This window comes from Mastigoproctus giganteus, chromosome 3, assembly GCF_048544385.1.
Source record: "Mastigoproctus giganteus isolate SK-2022 chromosome 3, ASM4854438v1, whole genome shotgun sequence".
In the NCBI taxonomy this organism is placed as follows: Eukaryota; Metazoa; Arthropoda; class Arachnida; order Uropygi; family Thelyphonidae; genus Mastigoproctus; species Mastigoproctus giganteus.
Window position 1 is genome coordinate 221,950,284 of NC_143577.1, and position 25,522 is coordinate 221,975,805.

The 25,522-nt window shown below is 38.1% G+C and overlaps 1 protein-coding gene across 1 annotated transcript in view; it reads right to left on the minus strand.

The window, feature by feature from the left end:
* Positions 1-25,522, minus strand: part of LOC150088768 (calcium-activated chloride channel regulator 1-like) — a 179,671-nt gene that overhangs the window by 61,231 nt on the left and 92,918 nt on the right. The window contains exons 9-10 of the mRNA XM_090370317.1: positions 10,953-11,243; positions 3,595-3,834 (exon numbers count right to left, since the gene is read on the minus strand). Coding sequence (XP_090226443.1) covers positions 3,595-3,834; positions 10,953-11,243 — 531 coding nt within the window. The remainder of the gene's footprint in view (positions 1-3,594; positions 3,835-10,952; positions 11,244-25,522) is intronic.

A 25,522-nucleotide genomic window follows, 5' to 3' on the forward strand; every position in this document is an offset into this window, starting at 1 on the left:
ACCTCAAACCTTTTGTTTGAGGTTCCCTGCAATATGAAAGATTTCATCTAGTTCTTTTACCGTTATCTCCTTTGCGGTAACATTTTCATCTGGCTTATTTAAAAATTAGAATTTTGAAATGCTCCCACTAATAAAGTTAGTGGGAGGCAAACAAGTAACACGACTTCCCTCCCAATGGCTGATGGAACATACTGAGGCGGCCAGCAGGCAAACGTTTGTTTATTGCCCATTCAATGCGTAGTAAGCTTAATGCGCAATTCAAATGTTTTTCAACTATCACAAAAAAAATCGCTTTAACTGGAAATTTGCATTGTGTAAAGTGAAAAGTGGTATAATTCTTTTCAAATAGCGGTAACTGAAAAATGCGTTAATCGAACTCGCGTTATGTGAGGCCTGGCTGTACTGTACAAACCCCAGGCAGTACTAGAGGTCTCAACTCACAAGCTCTACTGGGACCACACCATAATAATGGATAAGATGATCCTGCACAACAAACCAGACATAACTCTCGTCGACAAAAAAGTAAATGGCTACTTACCTGATCGACATAGTTGTGCCCAATACTGGCAACCTCCAGAAAAAGTATGAAGAAAAGATTAGGAAGTACACAGACCCAAGACAGGAGGTCAAAGAGATGTCACATATGGAACAAGTAATGACCATCCAGATCACCTTGTCAACCACCGGCATGGTGCCAAAGAGCCTACACAAGAGCTTAGCAACAATAGGCCTCCCAGAGAACACCTACAAGGAACTCTAGAAAGTCACAATTATTAACACCTGCAGGACAGTCAGAGAGTTCCTCGTTCAATAGTAATAACAATCACCCTGTGCACTTGATACCAGTACCCATCACAGGGTGGAACCTCCCCATTGGGAGAAGTGAAGTAATAATAACATAATAATAATAATAATAACAACATTAGCATTAGCATTAGTAGAGGCATATGATGCAAGAAAGCAAGCTTATTCAGCATCAGCCAAAAAAAAAAAAAAAAAAACCCAACCACTACTCCCATTTCACCCCTCCGTTCGTTCGAAATACCTGTCCAGCTGAGCCTTAAATTTATTTAGGCATTACAGAAATCATTAACTAGACCCTTTGAGATCTTAGCACAGTTGGCAGTGCAACTGGATTATGAGAAATAATAACATAATAATAATAATAATAATAACAACATTAGCATTAGCATTAGTAGAGGCATATGATGCAAGAAAGCAAGCTTATTCAGCATCAGCCAAAAAAAAAAAAAAAAAACCCAACCACTACTCCCATTTCACCCCTCCGTTCGTTCGAAATACCTGTCCAGCTGAGCCTTAAATTTATTTAGGCATTACAGAAATCATTAACTAGACCCTTTGAGATCTTAGCACAGTTGGCAGTGCAACTGGATTATGAGAAAATGTTTCTGGTTAATGAGGTTAAATTTCTTGGCATGGCACTGGTTCAAAAATTTACTCTTTTTATGCTTTATAAATTTATTTGGTTTACACTTTTATGTGCTTTTTTTTAGTTGCTTAAATTGAATCTGGCAGTAGTTAACAACACAACAGTCTTTCTCAAATGTAATATCTACTTCACTCTCCTTTTCTCTATGGTGCCTTAATTGGTTATCTTTTCCAGCTAGTGTTCTGGTTTCTTTTTTTTTTTTGGTATGCCAATATTGGATAATTATAGGTGACCCAACTAAGCTACGTTAAGATTTACCAAGTAAAGAATAAATCTGAAATTTGCATTCAGCCAAAGAGTAGTCAATTGTTGGAATTAATTTCCGTCTAGTGTTATGGAGGTGGGTAATTTGAATAAATTTAAGGAAGGTTTTGACAAAACTGGATGCAATGGGCAAATTAATTTTTTTTCATTTGCCCATTGCTAGTGCTGTATAAGCCTTGCTTCCTTGGATCATATTGTCAATACTAATGCTACTTCAATGCTACTGAAGCTTCCATTTAAATATGGATATACAGTAATACCCCGACTTACGCGAACTCGGAGTTACGCGGTTTTTGATTTTTTTCGTTTGGCAACGCTGCCGCCCACTATCTTCAAGGTCGTTTTTCATATGTTATCGATATACGGTGCGACGGCGGAAAATGAGAGCGAAAGATGAACAAAATTCAATTTTGTTGCTTTTATGTTTTTTATATCAGTGAAGGGGAAACACATTTCACCATAATAACGTAAAAACCAACACAATTCCAGCTATCGGTATAATCGCAAATGCAATTAGATCGAGTTTACTACCAGTTTATAACAGATTTCACTAGCAGAAACGCAACTGGATTTTTATTGTTTTATGGTAGTAACCCCTAGAAATGTGAGGTGTTAATAGTGTATCTCTGCCTTTATGGTGTTGTTTATTCAGTTGCTACATGCGCGCAGCTTTGTTTATGCGTATCAAGCGTGCCTCCTCGTTTTGTAATTGTGCTTTATTCCCTAAAAATGAGTAAAATACTTAATTAAAAGGTGTGAAAAGGAAGCGTCCTGGTGAAGACTGCAGATTCAGAAAGAAAAAGAAAAGCAATTATCGATAAACAGAGGCGGACTGGGTCAAAAATTCTTACCCGGGAAAATTTATAGTGGCCTCATACTATGGTTTATGGCCAAAATCACACTGGCCCACCGGGGTTTCCCCGGTAAGGCTTATGGCCAGTCCACCTCTGTCGATAGAGAAAAAATATGAAATTGTGAAACGCTTTGAGCGAAATGAAACACCATGTGATATTGCACGTGCTACAGGCCTAAATGAAGCAACGGCGAAAAGCACATGACAATTGCAAACTTGACAGGTTGAAAATTGAAAAGGGCTCAATTGTAAAGGGCTTAAAAATTTTAGAAAACAGACTCCAACGAAGAACACGTTATAGCTACAAAGCAAGGAATAAAAAAAATTATTAGCTTGCTACGAAGAAATTCTGCGTGAAAAAAAGAATGCGCTGTGTCGTCAGACGAATTTGTTAGATTTTATGAAGCCATCGACATCGAAATAACTTTTTTACGTAAGTCATTTGTTTTTTTTAATACATATTTTGTATTAATATGTATAAGAACTGCAATTTTATTAATATTTTTCTTCTAAACTAGTGTTTTTGTTAGTCCTTGGTCCCAATTAAGCAAAATTTATATGTATTTATATGCAAAGTTGTACCCCGACTTACGCGAATTCGACTTACGCGATTTTCGTCGGACCCACCTATCGCGTAACTTCGGGGTATTACTGTATATTGAATGGAAGATTCCTTGAGTGTTATCAAGATATTTTCCAATTCTCCAACCTCGGCTGAAAAGAGTGAAGAAATCTGATAAGTACTTTTGGAAGAGAGCTATTCGTTTTTATAACTTATGGAAGATAGAGTGTGATTTATGGTTTCAGATTTTGCTTATTTTCAATTAGTGAGAAATGATGTGATGGTCCATCACGGTGCCAATTATAATGAATATAATTAGTGTTCTTATTTTTTTCGTAATTGAGAGAATTTAAAAATTTTTTACTATGTAAATCCTACTGTAGTTTTTATATTTGGGCAGGTCTTCTTTTTATTTATATTGGACAATAAATTTGAATATAATTATGTCCAAAAGCAATAACTTACCTTTGCTTCAGGAAACTTGTATATAATAATCGAATTATCTCCGTCTTTAATAATTGTACTACTAGATGGGTGTGTTAAGTTGCTAGCAACATCTCCATTTAAATAAGTTAAATCTATTTCCATTTGTGCTGACTTATCCATGGTAAACTTGAAAATTGTGTTCTTTCCAAGTAATTGATCAACATATATTAATTTTTTGCTGATTCTTGTTTTTTTAACAGTAATATTTTTCTGTAAAATCTGAAACAGAAAAATAAAATACATTATATAAAGCAGTTATAAAGTGATTTAAAATATGCAACTGAATAAAAAGATACTTTCTTTTAAAAAAGAAATTGCACAATTGTTCCTCATATAGCAGTTTTCTAACCTAACTAAAATTAACACATTAACCTAAATAAAATTTAACACAGTTCATTAAGCTTTATTTAAGTCATATTAAATAACACTTTCTTTAAGTATTAGACCTTGTTATTATAAACATAAAAAAGGCACCCGGGGTGGACCGGATCTATCCAGTTATATTAAAGAGGCAGCAAAGGAAGTAAGCAAACCCTTAGCCATAATTATGAGAGCTTCTTTGAACTCAGGGGAGGTACACATGGACTGGAGATGTGCAAATGTGACCCCAATTCACAAAGGAGGATCAAAGGGCAACACAAGTAATTATAAACCTGTTAGTTTAACTTCTGTTCCAGGAAAATTAATAGAGGCATGGTTAAAGAAGCATTGCAGGATCATCTAGACAAGACTTTAGTTATAGCTCGGACACAGCATGGTTTTGTTAAGGGAAAGTCTTGCCTGACCAATTTGATTGGATACTATGATGTGGTCACAAAGGAACTGGATGCAGGAAATAACTTTGATATCATATATTTGGATCTTAGAAAGGCTTTTGATACTGTTGCACATGGAAGACTGCTGCACAAATTGGAGCAGTGTGGCATTGGAGGCAAACTGCTGCTATGGATAAAGGGATAGTTGAGGGGGAGAAGACAGAGAGTGGTAATCAATGGACACTGCTCATCATGGACTAATGTTATTCATTAGTCCATGATGACTCCCTCAGGGTTCGGTGCTGCATCCATTGTTGTTTTCTGTATTTATAAATGATATTGATGATGGTATATCACGCTTAATGTCCAAGTTTGCTGATGGTACAAAGATCGGCAGAGTTGTTAAGTACACTATTGACGCTATGCTACTGCAACAGTATCTGGAAAAGTTGAGCAGATGGGCTGAGAGGTGGCAAATGAAGTTTAACATTGTCAAATGTAAAGTACTACGTATTGGAAACAGTAACCCCAAAGCAATGTATCAACTCTGTGGTACTACACTGACAGTGGTAGAGAATGAAAAGTACCTGGTGGTAATTGTGCAGGCAGATATGAAGTTCTCAGAGCAGTGCAGATGAGCTGCAAGTGTAGCTCATGGTGTCTTGTCAATGATATAGGAATATTTCTAGCAGGGATAGGGAGGTGATTATTCCCTTGTATAAGGCAATGGTCAGGCCACACCTTGAGTACTGTATACAGGTCTGGAGGCCTTATTTCAAGAAGGATGTAGAGCTACTGGAATGAGTACAGAGAAGGGTAACAAGATTAGTGAATGGAACAAAGGGTTGCTCTTATGAAGAAAGGCTTAAGTTTTGCAAATTACAGTGTCTGGAGACTAGGCACCAACGAGGTGATCTGATAGAGGTGTATAAAGCCTTGAAGGGTCCAAGTATGCTCACTGCCGATGGAATTCTTCCTCTTGCTCAGAATAATCACCCGAGAGGGCATAAATTCAAATTGAGGAAAGACAGATGTAGGATAGATGTACGGAAATTTGCCTTTAGCCAGCGGGTAGTTGGTTGGTGGAACAGACTCCCATCCCTTGTTGTGGAAGTTGATGGCCTAAATAAATTTAAGGCTCAGCTGGACAGGTATTTCGAATGAATGGAGGGGTGAAATGGGTGTGAGTTTTTTTGTTTTGGCTGATGCTGTATAAGCTTGCTTTCTTGCATCATATGCCTCTACTTATGCTAATGCTAAAATGCTAATACTTGTGACTGTAACATATCTAAATGTCTCTGAAAACGGCGTCAATTGAGGTACCCAATCTTAGTTGAAACAACCTACTCAGCTGTTCAGGACAGCTAACAATGGAATGTTAGGTGTCCCGAGCTAATCTGAATGAGCTTTTCACCTATCTCAAACAAACCAGACTATATGAATATTTCTAATCTCAAATAAAGCAAATTTCCAGCGTCTATCAAACACTGGAATAGGCACATTTTCGCCTAAGTTGCCCTTGTGCGATAAACTTCTATACCAACCAACCAATCCTACTGTGTAATTTGGTATCGACAGTTGAACACCTAACAATGGAATGTTAGGTGCCTCAAACAGCTGCATATGTGAGACAAAAAAAGAAACTGTTGACAAATCTTTGTATTGTTGCAGTCATATGACAAATACTTGCAATCATACTTACTGCAGCAGTAACTACAGGAAGTATGACTGTGACATCATACTATTCAAAAATTCTAAAAAGTTAACTTGAGATATCGTACTAGTCATGAAAAATGCGTCACGTGCTCTGATCATACTAGTGAGCGCTCGACACAGATTAGTGGTGTGATCGTGGGAAGTGCCTGTGGCAGACACCTCGATAACGTCACTTCCGTGACCGATCAGATTTACTTGGTAGGTATTCACTCTTCAAGGATGTTTCACATCAAAAAGTCAGCAAAAGTGCGAGCCCATTGTTAAAATATTCACAGCTCACCACTGACTGTACCCCATTTGTCACAGTTCCAAGTAACATGTTCACGGCACTAATTTTGATGAGCTCTGTGGTGGTTTTAGGTTAATGAGATACAACCTCTGGCTTCCTTGTGTAGAGTCCAAATGAATTGAGCCTTCTTAACATAGTCCAGTTGGAAATGTTTTTACCTGTGGCCGCAGCAACCTTAAGACAGTTGATGACAGGACATCGTAGGGTTCCATCTTGCTATTAAAGCCAGATAGCAGTGTGTTCTGGTTGATGCAGCCCTTGGGCAACCTTAATCAGCTCTTCTTGTAATGGTTCCCATTTCCCGAAACTGCTTCCATAGTGCCGAGATGGCACTGCATGAGACATTAAGCCAATGCTACCTCGGCCTGCAATTGTCTGGCTTGAAGTTGTCCACAGGCCCGCCAATCCAAAGAATCATCTAAACAATGATGACTTACCATCCAGTGCTTGCTGGGGAGATCCTCATAGGAAATGCAATTATAGGGTTGCATTACAGTTACCAATAGCACAAACAGGTGGACATGTACTTGCATATTAATGATAGGAGTATAATAAATACATTTTGCGAATATGAAATACTGTTGAAGTCATCAAATTATGATATAATAGGAACATGGTGTCATTCTGATATGGGGCAATGCAAAATTTGAACACAGGTGAGTACTTTGCATACAAAGGCAGAAAAATATGCAGATGGGGGGGGGGGATTATACTTTTGGTTAAGAAGCACATAAATTCTGTAGCAGTACTTCCAGCAGACAGTAGTTGTCAGTGCAACATCAAGTCAGTCTAGTGTAAGCATTGGAAAAACAAAAATGAGACTAGGAATATGCTGTAGACCAGATAAATAAGTGTACCAGCAAACCATATGGCCTTATGAGAAATTTTAACATTGCAGATATTGATTAGAACTTGTTGGTTGGCAGCTCCCTTAGCAACATTTCTGGATTTGCTGGGTGGCTGTTTTGATATCAATGCTTGTTAGATAAGCTACAAGAAGAAGCAATATTTGTGACTCCATTATCAGAAACAATTTATCATATATTGCAAATGTTCAAATCAAGGAATGACTAGGTGGCAGTAATTATAGTGTATTGATATGAGGTTTATTTAAAGAAATAATTACTGAAAAGGGAAGGGATTTTGTTTTTATAAAGGTGACTACAATCATCTTAGAAATTTTTGTATTTTTCTCAGTGAGACCAACTGATTTATGCTACCTGATGTGTGTAGTCACACAAGAGGTATGGAAGTTTGTCTTCAGCTAACAGATAGTTAATTGTTGGAGCAAACTTCCATCTGGTGTTGTGGCAGTGGGTAGTTTCAACAAATTCAAGAGAGAACTAGACAAACTATTATAAGGGGATGGACGGGCAACATGTAAAGTGTTAGGTAGAATGTGCCAAATTCCAGACTGCCACAAATACACAATGCAGCAGTGTACAGTATTTTGAAATTTTGATTAAAAGGAGCCTTTCAGTATAGAAAACTTTGCCATAGCTTCCTGGAGTTGCACATTTGCTGATGGCAATGGAAGTTGTAACCAATGGCTTTGTGGGATGGCAGCCACATTTAGGAACAAAAATTAAATGCTTTTAAATTTCTTTATAACTTTTATTCCTGCAAGTGCAGTATAATAATAACAACAACAGTAAATTCTTTTAAAGTGTAAATGATATAGTTTGAGTGATACAAGTTGTCACTTTCACTAGGAGTGATCAGTGAGAACAATGCACAGTTTGATTATCAGTGGACCAGCCAAGTTATCAGTGTTTGATACTGCCCAACACATTGTTTCAGTGGCTGTGACAAAGTTTTCTGTGGTGTTAAAGTTAAAATGTCAGATATTTAACATTTTGAAATAGGCCACTGTAGAAACTAAGAAAGATAATGCAAGTTGTAAGAAATTAGCACAAAAACTAATGACTGAAAAATACTGTGCTGGATGTATGGAAATTACTTAAGATGGAAATCGGACATAGCATTAGAGTTGTCAGCCATAGTACGTATACACTCTCTCTCTCTCTCTCTCTCTCTCTCTCTCTCTCTCTCTCTCTCGTGTAGAAGTCTGGAAGCTGGTGTTCAGAAACACTCAACATGAATGTTCAGAACATATGGTTATAATAGTAAAATAATTACAAATAACAAATGTTCCAATGAACTGAAAGAACATAATGGGTATGTCAGGCTAAAATTTCTAACTACCATATAGGATTTGGCTGGCATTCAGAAGCCCCACATGGTAGCTTGGAAATTCATTACTATAAAACTGTTAACGTGTAGATTTGTGCAAATGCATCATTTTAATATAGCTATCTACCAAAGTAATTAAATTAATTAATTAAAGTGGCATCATTTTGGTTATATCTCATATTGTGAATGCCTTCACAACAAGTTGCCATGGTATTGTACTGCTTCGAATAAATAACACTTTGGCAGTGGAGAAGACTATTGTTATTTATTCTCAGCGGATACCACCATCCAGATGGCACCATTTCAAAGCTTGTTGGCTTCTCTTCGGTGGGTGGGCAGGTACCCTGGTGTTGCAATAGTGACAACCCAGTTATGAAGTATAACTTCACAATATGAAGGTATTCACAATATGAGATATAACCAAAACAATGCTACGGAGTCTTCCTTTTCATCCTATCTCGCCATACTTATTTGAGCCCCAGTGGACCACATTTTATCAAAGCAAACCTAATGGAAACAAGCCTATTGTGATAAGGTTGCTATAGTTAACACAACGTTGGAATCTAGACATGGGTAATGTCTTTCAGGAAATGAGCAATCACAACCCTCCGTGGTCTGATTATACACCGGTCTGTGACTTCTCATTCCAACAATGGGGGAAAAAGCAGCAAGCAGCAGACCTTACCATCAGGAAACTCCATGCTGCACGTGTAGCAGAAAATTCTCGGTGTCTTCAAATATATACCGATGGCTCGAAAATAAGTATGACAGTGGGCGCAGCGGCAGTTTCTTCTGTCTTTTCTACTTCTGTGTCCCTTCCAAAGGAAGGCAGCATCTATTCTGCTGAACTGTGGGTGATTTAAAATAGCTCTGGATCACGTGATTAATCTGTCCAGGAAGCGAATTTTGATCTACTCCGATTCTCTGAGTGCAATAAAATCATTGAAAAATCCATCCAAACCAATCCACCCTGACTTTAAGCAAATTAGATCACAGATTATTGCATTACAAGCTGTAAACCAATCAGTCAGTTTCTGTTGGATACCAAGCCATGTAGGCATCAAAGGAAATGAATACGCAGATCAAGCCGCTAAACATCCAATCATTGCAAGATCTCCTAACTACCAAGTGCCATACACAGACTACAAATCAGTCATAAAAAACGTGTGTGAAGAGCAATGGTTGCAAATCTGGCAGGCTCGGTACGGCAATAAACTGCTTCAATTTAAACAGGAACCTAAGTTGTGGCCCTCAAGCATGCGATCAAATAGGCAAGAGGAGGTGATCCTGGCTAGGATGCATATTGGGCATACGTATATAACCCATATTTATCTCTTCAAGGGGGAAGATCCGCCTATTTGTACATTTTGTCAGACTACACTCACAGTGAGGCATATTCTAATAAATTGCAATCATTATAATAATTATCGAAACAAAATTTTCAGATTGCTTTCACATCTGCAAGAACCTTTGACATTACCCCATCTGATTGGAGACGATGCAAATCTAGCTGAGTTCTTTTATTTCTTAAAGCAGACAGGATTATTTTACAGATTTTAACTGGTAATTGCACTACCGAATAGAATCAGGCACAATATGGCCTTAGCAGCCCTTGTGCCATTAAACAACATATCAACCAACCAACCAACCAAAACAATGCCACTTTAATTAATTAATTTAACTACTTTGGTAGATAGCTATGTTAAAATGATGCATTTGCACTAACCTACATGTTAGTCATTCTACTTCGTAGCATGAAGCCTTTGCCCTTAAATACTTTATAGTCTATAAAACTGTTAGTAAAATATATTGTATTTCATCTACCATGTTAGAGACTGTTTTTATCTTCAGATATTTTCAATGTACTCTGGGACATAACTTATAAGAAAACAATTTTGGTAAGTAAACTGAACAAAATTATTTTAAATATGTGTACTTTATTTTATGCTTTATTTCATGCTATATGTTTTTTTCTTTTTGGTAATTCTTGCTTAGTTAATTATTGTCACATTTCAGAAAACCAGAAAAATTCAAAATCTGGCCACCTCCAATACCAAGTTGCTGATTTTAGGTGTTTGTACCTGTATTACTGATGTAGCCTTATTTCTTGGGATTTGTTTTTATTTTCTCCCTTCAGATTAAAATTTTGATTTATTTACAAATCATTGGATGGGGATCTGTGAACAAATTCAGTTATATAGTTAGATGGCAATTATCAGGATAAATTAAAGAGAAAAACTTTAAGTAAAAGTATTAATAAATGAGAAAAATGTAGGAAAGAAATGTCAGACAAATATTGAACACTTAATATATTAATATATGTGCAAATAACTACTTCACAGAAGTTTAGAAAACAGCATTATAAAAGAAGCAGTTAAACTTACCTCAACTGGCTGGTTGTCAGAAGGATTCTGTGTCAGTACAATATTTTTGAATGCTGTGTCCACAACATTGGCTGTGTTGTTATCAGTTTTTTTCACTAGATAAGTTTTTCCATGTGTGAGCTGGGAAAGCAGTGAGAGATTTTTATATCCCGCTTCACCAAATACTACAGTGTTTAAAATCACTTTTGACTTCATTAATTCTTCTATAATTTGTTCTGTGGGAAGTTTTCCATTAGCAGTGATTAAAATAATCACACTTCCTTCTACAGAAATATTAGCTTGTCTGAGTAGCTGTAAACAGAATAAATATGAGAAGACTTTATATTTTCATTTGGCAAATATACAATTCAAGCAGGTATTTTCTGTGATATTTAACTCACATTTTATTATAATCAAAATATATGTCACTTTTTGGTACTATCAATGAAAGTAATAATTTTAAAAAAGTGTTTTATTTTAATTGGGAGTGATGGTGTGGGAGAAAAAGTACCCCTCCACATTAGTTTTTTTGTGGAATCTTTTGTGTGCCAAAATTTCTATTCTTATCATTCTCAGTTTTCCTTAATGTGTGAAGATCATAATCACTATTTTGTACAGAGATTTTTCCTGCATGTTTGATTTTTGGATAGAAATTCTCCCAAGCCAACAATGAGGTAAAATTTCCACGGGTATTCTCTAGTTTGTTGTTATTTTGGTGCTTCACAGAAATTACAATCAAGGAATGATAAAATGATTATTGTGGACCAAGTAAAATGGCCACATAAGAAGGCCTTGTATTGTAAATCCTTTTAAATGGAAACATTTTAAAAGGTGTAAAAATACATTAAGAATATAGGAAATTTCTTGACCAAACAAATTGAACATACAGTTTATCTTAAGGAATTAAAATGGGGCCCATCAAGCAACACAGCAGCAATCTCCAAGGCAGAATGTGCTGGTCCTACAGGAGATGGTCATTGTCAAGAAAATGGGAAATATGTTCTGCAAGGATTATTATTATTAGCTATATGGTGCAAGGAAGCCTGTGGCTTATGCTGCACCAGCCAAAAAATAAAATTCCCACATTACCCTGAGAGAGAGAGAGAGAGAGAGAGAGAGAAGTAGAAGGGAAAAAGCAAGAAAGAGAAGAATGATGATATCAAGTTCAGGACCCTGGGTTTGCCAAGCCCATACTCACCAGATGTGAGCCCCTGGGGTAAATAGGTGGAATAGGACCAAGATATCTCTGCCAGAGACAAAAATACATGATGTAGAGCAGATATCACCTTTTAAAGACACAAAACATGATATTATTGTATATATTGCCACTATTGCTATTAAGAGTAGGAGATCTGAAGACTCACTTAACAAGTACAGGGCAAAGTTGGGAAAAAATAATTGTGAGTTAGGATTGAATTTGAAAGTGTCTACAATTCTGCCCAGACACGATAAGACAGAGTACATGTTGAGAGCCTTGTCAATCAACTTGACCCTGGAGAGAATATGCAAGGTTCATGGGGAAGAATTTTTCTCAGCATGGTCTGTGCTTGTTAACAGGAGAGTTTTTTTTTTTTTTTTTATAGGGATGGGATACATTTAAATATTCTTGTACTCTTATTCTTTATACTGCAAGCTGTTACGTTAGCACTAAAACAAATCGACCATTCAAGTTTCCAAAACAGCATCATTTTCATTGAATCGAGGCAGTGATAGGTGGGGTGGATTGATTGATTTAAGAATTCTTGGTGCAAGAGCTACTGTGGCTAAAATGTGCCTGTAAGATTTTATACAACGGTTTTGTTCTAATTCTTATTTTGCTGCTAATAGTTTCCAAGAGTCACAGAGTGACTATAGCTTGCTTCAGAGATAATATTTGGTTTCATATTTGATTATAGTAATTTATTTTCTTGAGGAACTGAAAAACATCTGCTATATTTTTCCTACCTTCCAGTATGGTTTTGAGAGTGAGGGAGTGATGTTTGTTTAACTCTGAAGCAGTTTCGGCACTCATCTGCAAAAGCTGGACAAGTAATCAGTACATGTTCTACTGTTTGTTGTGTGTGACAGACAGGACATGGGGGGATCGTCTCCTTGCAAAAGATAAGAGTGGCTGAAATGCATGTGTCCTATTCTTCAACTTTGCAAGTATTATTATTATTATTATTATCCATATGATGCAAGGAAGCCTGAGGCTTATGCTGCACCAGGAAAAAAAAAAGTTCCTGAGTAACCCTGAGAGAGAGAGAGAGAGAGAGAGAGAGAGAGAGAGAGAGAGAGAGAGAGAGAGAGAGAGAGAGAGAGAGAGAGAGAGAGAGAGAGAGTCAAAAGTAGAAGGGAATCACCAAGAAAGAGAAGAATGATGATATCCAGCTCAGGACCCTGGGTGTGCCAAACCCATACTCACCAGATGTGAGCCCCAGGGGTTAAATATCAATCACTTCATCGTGTCTATTTTTCTGTATGCAGGATTTCCATGGTTGGAGTAATCTTTTAATCTGATGCAATTTGTTAGTGGTTAGTACAGTGGTTTTCAACCTTTTTCTAATAACGGCACCCCTAAGTAATTTATTTTATTTTGCAGCACCCCTAAGTAATTTATTTTAATTTGTGGCACCCCTACTCAATCCTCAATTTTGTCTGTTAGATCCGATTTTCTCTCTCTCTCTCTCTCTCTCTCTCTCTCTCTCTCTCTCTCTCTCTCTCTCTCTCTCTCTCTCTCTATATATATATATATATATATATAATATTAAAAAATATATATATGTAATATTAAAAAATATGTTATATGATAGTTATTATAGTAATATAATTATAAAAATTACATTTAATAATACAAATTATATATTACAATATATAATAATTTTATTCTTTTTATAGAGGTAGTAAGTTTTTTTTTTTTTTTTTTTTTGTAGTTGTTGGCACATAGGCTTCTGTGGCCATAATGCACCTCCCAAGGTTTTTGCAGTACTTTGATCCAAGCCCGAGGCGGGAATCGAACCCGCGACCTTTGGGTTGCCAGGTAGGCACATTACCCACCCGGCTAGACCGGTCGGCTGGTAGTAAGTAGGCATCAATTATAGATCGCCACAAAATTAAAAAGATATTGTACACCTTTTTATAATGAAATAAACATATAAATTTTAAAAAATAATAAGTTTAAGTAACTTAAACCCAAATTACGTGGCACCCCTGGAATGTTGTTGCAGCACCCTAAGGTGCTGTGGCACCCCGGTTGAAAACAACTGGGTTAGTATTTGCCATTGCTGTTGTCAGTGATGTATCCCACTGTGATGAATAACTTGTTTGTGGTCTCAAAAAGGGATATATTCTGATGCAGAAATGTTGTTGTTGGTTTCTTTAGCAGCTGTCTGCTTGCTCATTACCATGTATTCCAACATGACTTAGGATCTAGCAAAATCTAATGTTATGACATTCAAGGAGTTTTGATATTCTGTATTGGATTTGCTGTTGTACTGGGTGTTTGTTAGAATTGATATTTTGTATCGCCATCATGGAACTATGGGAGTCGGTGAAAATGATGCTGTTTTGGAAATTTGAATGGTCGATTTGGTATTAGTGCTAACATAATGGCTTGCAGTTCTGCAGTATAAATGCCGCAGTCTTTTGGCCAATGTGATGTCAGAAAATGAAACTGCCGCTCCTACATGAAAATCAGTTTTGAATCCATCTGTGTATAGAAAGCAATGATCTGAAAATTTTGCCTTATAAGCAGCATGCAGCTGCTGATGGTTTATATGAGAAAGGGTTTGTTTGTTCCAAAAGTAGAAGGAAAAGTCGCATAAAGGCTGTCTGATTATCCATGGTGGGGTAGACTGCTTCACCAGCATAGTTATATTATCCACGTTAAGCTCTCTACTGAGAAGGTTTTTTAATCTCACGCTTTTGGTTATATTCTAATGTTAGAAGATGTTTTAGGTATTGTCTTTTCCGTAGCTTGAAGAATATTATCAGTAACATAGGCCACTGATGTTTGTATTGATTCTCGTTTAATAATGTTGCAGTCTAACTTGGCTAGTGACCTGAATGTTTCCCAATCTGTATCATATATTTTCCATCTGGGGTGCCTACTGGCTTGGCATGGCGTTTTCTTCATGATTTTCAAAATTATGGGGTAGTGGTTGCTGCTTAATGGCATCTCATGCACGCTCCATTGTGTCATCAGGAACAGTGTTGGGGAACAGATTGATAAGTCTATTGCAGAACTGCTTTTTGATGGAAGGTGGAAATATGTGTGTGTGCTTTCATTTAAAATCATTAGATTGTTCTCAACAACTAATTTTTCAATTTGCTTTCCCTCCTGGTCTATTTTGGGATTGCCCGATAGTGGGTGATGTCCATTTAGGTCACTTAAAATGCAGAATGGAGGTGGTAGTTGAGTGATCAGCTTTTTGAAATCTTTAAATCGGAATTCTTGATTAGGGGGTAGATATATTGAGGCTATGGTAATATTGAAACCTACTGCTAGACAGGTTGCGACTGCTTCTAATGGTGTGTTCAATGCTATTGTTTGGGAAGGTACATGTCTGTTAACTAATATATTTGTTCCCAGGGGCTCACATCTGGTGAGTATGGGCTTGGCACACCCAGGGTCCTCAGCTGGATATCATCATTCTTCTCTTTCTTGGTGATTTCCTTCTACTTCTCTCTCTCTCTCTCTCTCACACGTGCACGCACACACACACAGGGTAACTCAAATTTTTTTTTTGGCTGGTGCAGCATAAGCCTCAGGCTTCCTTGCACCATATGGCTAATAATAATAATAATAATAATAATAATATTGTGACTCCTTCTCGTGTTGTTCCATTCGTTATGCGATCCTTTCTGTATGTGGTATAATTTTTGATTATGCTATTGTCCTGTGGTTTTAAATAGGTTTCTTATAGGCAGATACTTAGTGGATGGTACTGGGTAATGAGGTCTATAACATCATTAATGTTTGAGCAAAAACCTAGAGAGTTCAACTGGATAATCGTATCTGTCATTTGGGGTTGGATAATCCCTTGGATTGTTTCCTTGGGGCTGTTTTCACTTTGTCTATCTTGGTTTTGTCTTTCTTTGAAAAATATGGTATATCCATTTCTTCTTCAGCGAAAATTTTGAGAACTGATTCCTCTCCTTGGTACCTCTGTGTCCATTTGTTCTGCCATATTTTTTCTTGTACTATCTATCCTTTCTTTGTTTACTTTTCATACATTTTCTGAATTATTTGGTGGGAAAGATAAAGGAGTATTGATAATTTTTTCTTGTTGTTTTTGTGATGGAGATGGTTTGTAAAACTCACAAACCCATTCTAAGATGGATTCTCCTGGGGGAATTGTGACATCCGTTTGTGTGCCACAACATTTTGAATTAAGTAATTTCATTTCTGGAGTCTTTTTGATTGTGGTAATCAGTGCATAAGAAGGTTTGTTTGCTATGTTTATTGCAATTGCCTTTTTAGCTTCTTGATATGCAGCTCCATTTTCTGCTTTGTATTTTTGTATTCTTTTTTCCTTCTTCCAAATTTTGCACTCTCACACTTTTGAGTATGTAGTATGTTCCCCTTTACAATTTACACATTTATGGTTTCCAGCTGTGCAAATAGAAGTGGCATGTACTTGAGAACCACAGTTTGCACATGTTAATTTTCCTCTACATACTGTCTGTGAGTGACAAAACTTCTGACAGTTGAAACAACGGAGAGGATTCGGGATATACAGTCTTATATTGCAGTGTAGATATCCTGCTTTTATTGATCTGGATGGTTTCGGTGTGTTGAAAGTGAGTATCAGATTCCTGGTGGGGATGATTATCCCTTCTTTTTTAATTGTAATTCTTTTAACACTGATGACTCCTTGTTCCTGAAACTCCATTTGAATTTCCACTTTGGGCACATTTAGAAGGTCCCATTCCATAATGACACCTTTTGAGGTATTTAATGTATTGTGTGGGGATACCGTTACTGATAGTCCTGCAAAGGTTGTCATTTGTAATAATCTTTCAGAGTATTTAGCATTGGCTGTTTCTACCAAAACATCGCCTAATTTTAGTGTTTTGGTGCGCCGACATAACTCTCAAGAGTCTTTTGTATGAGAAAGGGTGACAATTGGCCTACCGCTGCTTTCTGAGTATTTGAATGTATAATAATATATGTGGAGAATTTAAAGCTTTAACATCAGTTTTTAATCTCTTTGTGGACAGTAATTTCTATCACCTTTTCTGGTTGCCTTAGAGGTATCTCCAAAAGAACTCGATTCCTCATATCTTGGGTCAGTTATATTCTGGTCCATTGACCCAGTAAATTCCTGGGTATTGGAGTCCGTTCACTCCATTTCTCCTGGGAAGGAAGAGCTTTTCCCTTCCAGGTTACCGGCTTCACCACTTGGAGGCAGGAGCAGTGCCACCCTGTGACCAAGCACTAGGAGGTTAGTAATTAAGATATAACAAGAAAATAAAAGGGAAAGAGAAGGTTGCTTTCCTTCTTAATCTAGTAAAGTTTCTTTCTTTATTATAGATTATTTAATTGCGTGTTAATAAATGCTTTAAATAAGGAAACAATTTCTACTTCGAGATAGAGCGCTAATTCAGAGCAAAGTCACTTGATCACAGAATCGCTTGGCACCTGGGGCCAGGTGGGTTGGAGAACTGCTAGCTTGGGAGGGGGGGAACACACACTAATAGATTAACCAGAGCTACAGGCAGAGGTGAAGGTGATCCTTGCACTGCTTCTACTGGAAAATGCAGCAGCCTGGAAAGGAAGGCATCTGGGATTTCAGGCACTGCTGTGTGTCATCATGAAACAAATGAATACATGTGTTGTGTATGGGTAACTAAGAGTAGAACATGTGCATGTATACAGTAATACCTCGACTTACGCGAACTCAGAATTACGCGGTTCTTGATTTTTTTATTTTGGCAACACTGCCGTCCACTATCTTCAAGGTCGTTTTTCATATGCTATCGCTATACAGTGCGATGGCGGAGAGTGAGAGTGAAAGATGAACAAAATTCAACTTTGCTGCTACATGAGCTACACACACATACAAGAATTTGCATTCCAACTGTCATATCTATATGTGTGCGTTCGAATTCGTGCTCAACTTTTGTCGGATATTACATCGTTTTCACGAAGTAAAAAACTTTCCAGGCTTTAAGGTTTCCAAAGACCGATTGACAGTGATGGTTGGCGGGAATGCAGCTGGTGACTGCAAGTTAAAACCTCTCTTAATTTATCGATCCGAAAACCCAAGAGTTTTAAAAAATATATCTAAAATTAGCTTACCAGTGATTTGGAAGTCAAATCATAAAGCTTGGGTGACAGCTTCCGTTTTTGAGGGCTGGTTTGGTCACCACTTCATACCCGAAGTCGAACGTTATTGCAAGTCTAAACAGATTCCATTTAAAGTGATGCTTCTTATTGACAATGCACCCGGTCACTCTCCTGCCACCCTAATTAATTTCGACCCACATGTGAAAGTTGTGTTTTTGCCTGCAAACACAATCAGCTTGCTTCAACCGATGGACCAGGGAGTCATCAAAACATTCAAGGCCTACTACACGAGGCGTTCATTTGCACATCTGAATGAAGCTATGAGACAAAATAGTGAGATATCTGTTAGACTTTTGGACACAATTCAGTGTTTTAGATGCCGTAAGAATCATTGAAGAATCTTGGGATAAAATTCACAAAAAAACATTGAAACAGAAACTTTTGTCCATTTTTTTTCAAAAACGAGACGAAAACAACGCCAGAAACTGATCATGTCGCTCATGTGATAGAAGAAGTTGTTAATCTTGCCAGGCAATTAGATTTGGAAGTCAATGGTGATGATGTCAACGAGCTGTTGGATTCACATAGTCAGGAGCTGACAATGAATGAACTCATAGAGATGCGTGAGCAAAACGTCACTGAAGTATCCGACACTTCAGACCCAGTTCCACCAGAAAAGCACATGACAATTGTAAGTTTGACAGAAGGTCTCAGCTTAATTGAAAAGGGCTTAAAAATTTCAGAAAACATAGACTCCAACGAAGAACGCGTTATAGCTACAAAGCAAGGAATAAAAAAATTACTCGTAGCTTGCTATGAAGAAATTCTGCATGAAAAAAAGAAGGCGCTGTGTTGTCAGACGAATTTGTTAGATTTTATGAAGCCATTGACATCGAAATAACTTTTTTACGTAACTAAATTTATTTTTTTAATACATATTTTGTATTAATATGTATAAAGAACTGCAATTTTATTAAATATTTTTCTTCTAAACTAGTGTTTTTGTTAGTCCTTGGTCCCAATTAAACAAAATTTATATGTATTTATATGCAAAGTTGTACCCCGACTTACATGAATTTGACTTGAGCGTTTTCGTCGGACCCACCTATCGCGTAACTTCGGGGTATTACTGTATTTGAATGTACACTAATGCCAGTAGCATTGTAAATAAACTCGAATTTGAAGTACTGATTAAGTCATCAAATGCAAACATAGGGATAGCAGAGCCATGGTGTCACTCAGTCATAAGTGATGCTGAATTTGAATGAGGAGTACAATATATACAGGAAGGACAGACATGATAGCAGGGGTAGAACAGTTATGATCTTAGTTAAGAACCATGTTAAATCTAAGGCAGTGCATCCAGTTGACATGGGTGACCTGTGCAATGGTGAGACAGTCAGGGAGGCTTGAAGTGGTGGAACCCATGTTTAGTCTTCAGAGCTAAGTTCCGGTTTTCCCCATCTCTTCCATCGTGCAGTATGACTGATGCTTTTGAGGTTATGATGAACATCATGGTGAGATCCAATCTTCCTTACATTTCAAGGGTACAGCTCTAAAACGGAATTCGTAGGCCAGCCACTAGTTAGTACACAGGACCAAACCTATTGGTAACTCTTTAGGAGGCTTCTGGATCAGCTAGTGTATAATCTTACTACCTCTACTCTGCCAGACAGTGACTGGAGGGAGTCCGAGTAGTGTGTATACAGGGGGGGGGGGCATTGTCAAGGTCACGTTATGTCAAGGATCTGGGTATATTCTTACCATGTGACACCATATCCAAAAATTTCATTACTTTATACAGCATATCCTCCCACATTTTCTTAATATTGAATACACTGTGAATTGTCAAACTAATAGAGCAAGCTTATCTGCAAAAAGATCTAAACCTCCCAACACTTTCTAGTTCATTTCACAAATAAACGTGGCCTCAATTCTAATCTCAACGATGCCCATTTCCACTTGCAGTCTGCCAAACCCCATGTACTTTTTCTAACAGAATCTCAGTTATCGGTTAGCATTAGCATTAGTAGAGGCATATGATGCAAGAAAGCAAGCTTATGCAGCATAAGCCAAAATAAAATAAAATAAAATAAATAGTTAAATAAATAAATAAAAAATAACCACTTCCACTTCACCCCTCTGTTCATTCGAAATACCTGTCCAGCTGAGCCTTAAACTTATTTAGGCTATCAACTTCCACGACAAGGGATGGAAGTCTGTTCCACCAACCAACCAACCACCCGCTGGCTAAAGGCAAATTTCCTCACATCTGTCCTACATCTGTCTTTCCTCAGTTTGAATTTATGCCCTCTCAGATGATTATTCTGAGCAAGAGGAAGAATCCCATCAGCATTGAGCATGCTCAAACCATTCAAGGCTTTATACACCTCTATCAGATCACCTCGCTGGTGCCTAGTCTCCAGACACTGTAATTTGCAAAACTTAAGCCTTTCTTCATAAGAGCACCCATTTGTTCCATTCACCAATCTTGTTGCACTTCTCTGTACTCGTTCCAGCATCTCTACATCCTTCTTGAAATGAGGCCTCCAGACCTGTATACAGTACTCCAGGTGTGGCCTGACCATTGCCTTATACAAGGAATTAATCACCTCCTTATCCCTGCTAGAAAATTTCCTATATATCATTGAAAATACACCATGAGCTACTCTTGCAGCCCGTCTGCACTGCTCAGAAAACTTCATATCTGCCTGCACAACCACCCCCAGGTTCCTTTCATTCTCTACCACTGTCAGTGTAGCCACAGAGTTGATATGTTGCTCTGGGGTTGCTGTTTCCCATGTGTAGTACTTTACATTTTTCAATGTTAAACTTCATTTGCCACCTCTCAGCCCATCTGCTCAACCTTTCCAGATCCTGTTGCAGTAGCATAGTGTCAGTAGTGTCCTTGACAACCCTGTCAACCTTCGTATCGTCTGCAAATTTGGATATTAAGCTTGATATACCATCATCAATATCATTTATAAATACAGAAAACAATAATGGACCCAATACTGAACCCTGAGAGACTCCACTAATAACATTAGTCCACTACAGGTTGATTCAACTACTGCTCATCTCAGTTACCCAAATTATTCCTTTTGCCTCAAAGGTGGTACTTGTGCATATTGATATTCCCTGTCAGATGGTACTTGTCAGAGAATATCAGAATGGACAAGTACAGGTGGTACTTGTCCATTCTGATATTCCCTGTCAGAGACTTAGTAATTTGGAATCTCCTCTTTTCGATCTTCTCTGGCGTAAAATCTCTCTACCTCATTGTGTCAAATTCATCTGTTGTCTCTACCGTTCTCCCAACTCCACTAATCACTTGGAGCTCTTTGACTTCCTCTCTTTGCAACTTGACTTTATCCAGTCCAACTTTCCTAACAGTGAGGTAATTTTCCTTGGTGATTTTAATGTTCACAACTCCAGCTGGCTTCCTTTTTCTAGTCACTCCGACCCAGGTGGTCGAGATGCTGAGGCTTTTGCAATTACTAATGACCTTGTACAGATTGTTCATTTACCTACAAGAATACCGGACAATCCTAACCATACAGCCAACATGCTTGATCTTTTTCTCACAAACAACTCTTCTAAGTATATGGTCGAAGTGAGTGGTCCTTTAGGAACCTCAGATCACAACTTGGTGATTGTCTCTTCTCCAATGGAGCCTTTACCTCATGAGTATTCCCAATCTCGTATTGTTTGGCATTACAGGAATGCAAAATGGGATGACCTGCAAGATTTGTTTTCCTTGGTTGGTTTACTGTTTCAAAATTTCTGATGTCAATGTTTGCTCAGATCGTGTCAGTGAAATTATCCTTGTAGGAATGGAATCCTTTATTCCACACTCCACTTTAAAATATTATCCTTTATCTAAACCTTGGTTTTCCAATAAATGTGCTAAGGCTGTTCAAGAGAAGAACGTTGCATATCATAATTAGCTTGTTTCCAATTCTTCAGTTTCATTTTCTGTCTACACCAAAGCTCGCAACAATTGTAAAGCAGTTATTAATCTGTCCGAACTAGATTTTGAACAGGCTAAGAGTATAAAACTTGCTTCTTGCCCTAATTGTAGCTGAGCATTCTGGTCTCTTGCCAAAGCTATTGGCCGCAACTTTTACCCATCTCGGCTCCCACCTCTGTCAAAACCAGTTAGTTCTGTTGTCACTTCAGCCAAGGATAAAGCTGACCGGCTAGCATCCCATTTCCTTCCAACTCCTGTATTAATGATCTTGGTAAAACACCTCCTACCATTCCCAACACGCTCCATTCAGTGGCTCCTGTGGTCTTCCGTCAAAAGGATGTCAGAAGGATTTTGACAAATCTTGATGCTAAGAAAGCTCCAGGTCCTGATGGTATTTCTCCACTTGCTCTTAAAACCTATGCTCCTGAACTTACTCCTGTTCTTTGCCGCCTTTTTTCACTTTCTTATTCCAAAGGTGTTTTTCCTTCTGCTTGGAAATTTATTCATATCCAGCCAGTTCCTAAAAAGGGTGACAAATCCCTCCCATCCAATTATTGTTCCATTGCAATTACTTCTACTCTTTCTAAAGAGTAGAAAGTCTTTTTTTAGAAAAACTCTAAAGTTTTTCTAAAAAAAAACTTCTACTCTTCCTCGTCAGCAGACTTTTCGAGTCTGCTGACGAGGCTACTAGAGACGGTCGTGTTCCAAGCCGCTAAGTGGATTTTTCTTATTTATTGATTTGAAATTATTGTTTTTCTAAAACTTTTGATTTAAATTTAGTAGTATAACATTAGTTTGTGATTTTTTGATTAATTTGGTGTATTTATTCTTTACTCGGCCTTGTAATTGCATAAAAGTATCGGTAAAGGTTTCCACGTGTTTCAACTCCGGTACCGTTCGTAATTTTCCCGCCTTTGTGATACGATAGTTATACCGTACTAGATAGCGTTAGTTGAACTTCGTTAGCAGTTAAATTGTACGTTTAAATAAATACATATAACGACTTAGATTACGAACGTAATATAATTAATTATAATTAATTAATAAATTAATAGAATCATGACTCAGACCAGAGCAGCAAAGCAAAAGGCTCAAGCTAATGGAAGTGCTGTGGCTCAGAGCAGAACTGAGGGGGGGCAGTTGTCCTCTGACTCACAGCCTTATAAAATGCACTGTTTGCTTGATGTTTGCAGAGCAATCGGGTACGGGACATGATACTGCCAAGGGGGATGTCTTTGTGTGTGCGCGATGCAAGGAGTGTATCGATATCAGGCAACAACTCGGCGTTCTTGTGGGCCTATATGAGAGCTTGAAGGACAGGGTGGATGCCCTCGAAGGAACTAAATTGAGAGGCCCATCAAGCTCTCAGCTGCCCACATCAACGCCGGAGCTTGCACTTGGGCATCGCGTGACACAGAGACAACCCCCAAGGCAGAATGCGCTGGTCCCGAAGGAACTAGTAGTTGTTGGTGACTCTATTGTCAGGGAAACAGGGAACATGCTTTGTAAAAAAGATAGGTGGAACAGGACCAGGGTATGTCTGCCAGGGGCAAAGGTTGATGACGTTGTAGAGCGAATATCATCTTTTAAGGGCACAAAAGGTGATATAGTTGTACACGTTGGCACTAATAATATTAAGAGTAGGAGACCGGCAGAATTACTTAAAAAGTACAGGTCACTGTTGAACAAAAGCCGAGAATTAGGGTTGAATTTGAAAGTGTCTGCAATTCTGTCCAGACACGATAGGAGGGAGTATATGATGAGAGCCTTGTCGATCAATTCGGCCCTGGAAAGATTGTGCAAGGCTCAAGGGGTAGAATTTTTTTCAGCCTGGACTGTACTTGTTAACAGGAGAGATTGCTTCTACAGGGATGGGATACACTTAAATAGAAAGGGTGCAAGAATATTTGATGATGCTATCGAGGCAGTGTTAGGTGGGTCGGAAAACTGCTAGCTTGGGGGGAGACAAAGACCAATAGATTGACAGTAGCCACTGGCAGAGGTGAAAGAGATTCTTGCACTGCTTCTATTAGAATGAGCAGAAGCCTGAAAAACAAGATGCATGGTATTTCAGAGACTGCTGGGAGCCATTGCGGTACAAGTAAACACATGGGTTGTGTTAGGGTAGCTAAGAATAGAAACAGGTGCAGGTATACTTGCGTGTACACCAATGCTAGGAGTTTAGTAAATAAATTTGATGAATTTGAGGTATTGCTCAAAACATCAAAGGCAGATATTGTTGGGATATCAGAGACGTGGTGTCACACAGATATAAGGGATGCAGAACTGCAATTCGGGGAGTACAACGTCTACAGAAAGGATAGACAGGACAGGAAGGGGGGAGGGGTTATGCTATTAGTTAAGAAACACATAAAAACCAAGGAAGTGAAGCCAGTCGACATCGCCGGACAGTGCAGTGTTGAGTCAGTTTGGTGTGACATAAGCATTGGGAGATCAAAATTGAGAGTAGGAGTGTGCTATAGGCCTAATGACTCTGATGAGTATAATAAGGAACTGTACAGGGAAATAGAGTGGGCCAGTAAATCAGACAGTCTTATAATGGGAGATTTTAATTTTCCAGATATTGACTGGAATTTGGGGGCTGGTTACTCACGCACTAGCAGGGCTTTTGTGGATTTATTGGATGATTGTTTTCTACATCAGCATGTTCGGGAGGCAACTAGAGGGAGTAATACTCTTGATTTGATTATCAGCAGTGATTCTTCATGCATTAAGAATCTGCAGATAAATGAACCACTAGGTGGCAGTGATCACAGTGTGCTGAAGTGGGATTTACTCAAAGAGGTAACTACCATTAGGGGTAAAGGGAAGGGTTATTGCTTCCGTAAAGGCGACTACGATGGACTGAGACAGTATTTAAATTCTATACAGTGGGACCAACTGATGATGTTACCAACAGCAAATTCAAAATGGGAAGCATTCAAAGAACTTATCTTGGAAGCTACTAGGCTTTACATACCAACTAAGAAATACTGTTCAAGGTTTAGGCCAAAATGGATGTCAGATGAACTAATGAGGCATATGGCAGAGAAGAAAAATGCATGGGATACTTACAAATTAACACTTGACACAGAAGCCTATGATAGATACAAGTTGATATGCAACCAAGTTACAAAGGAGGTTAGGCAGGCGAAGGCAGATTACGAGAAATCCTTGGCAAGGGATGCAAAGAAAAACAGCAAAGAGTTCTTTACTTATGTAAACTCTAGAAGGAAGGGGATGAATCAGATTGGTCCACTTGATATTGATGGGTCAACTGTTGATGATCCTGCTCAGGTAGCTAACAAACTAAATGAATATTTTGCATCGACATTCACACATGAGGAGTTA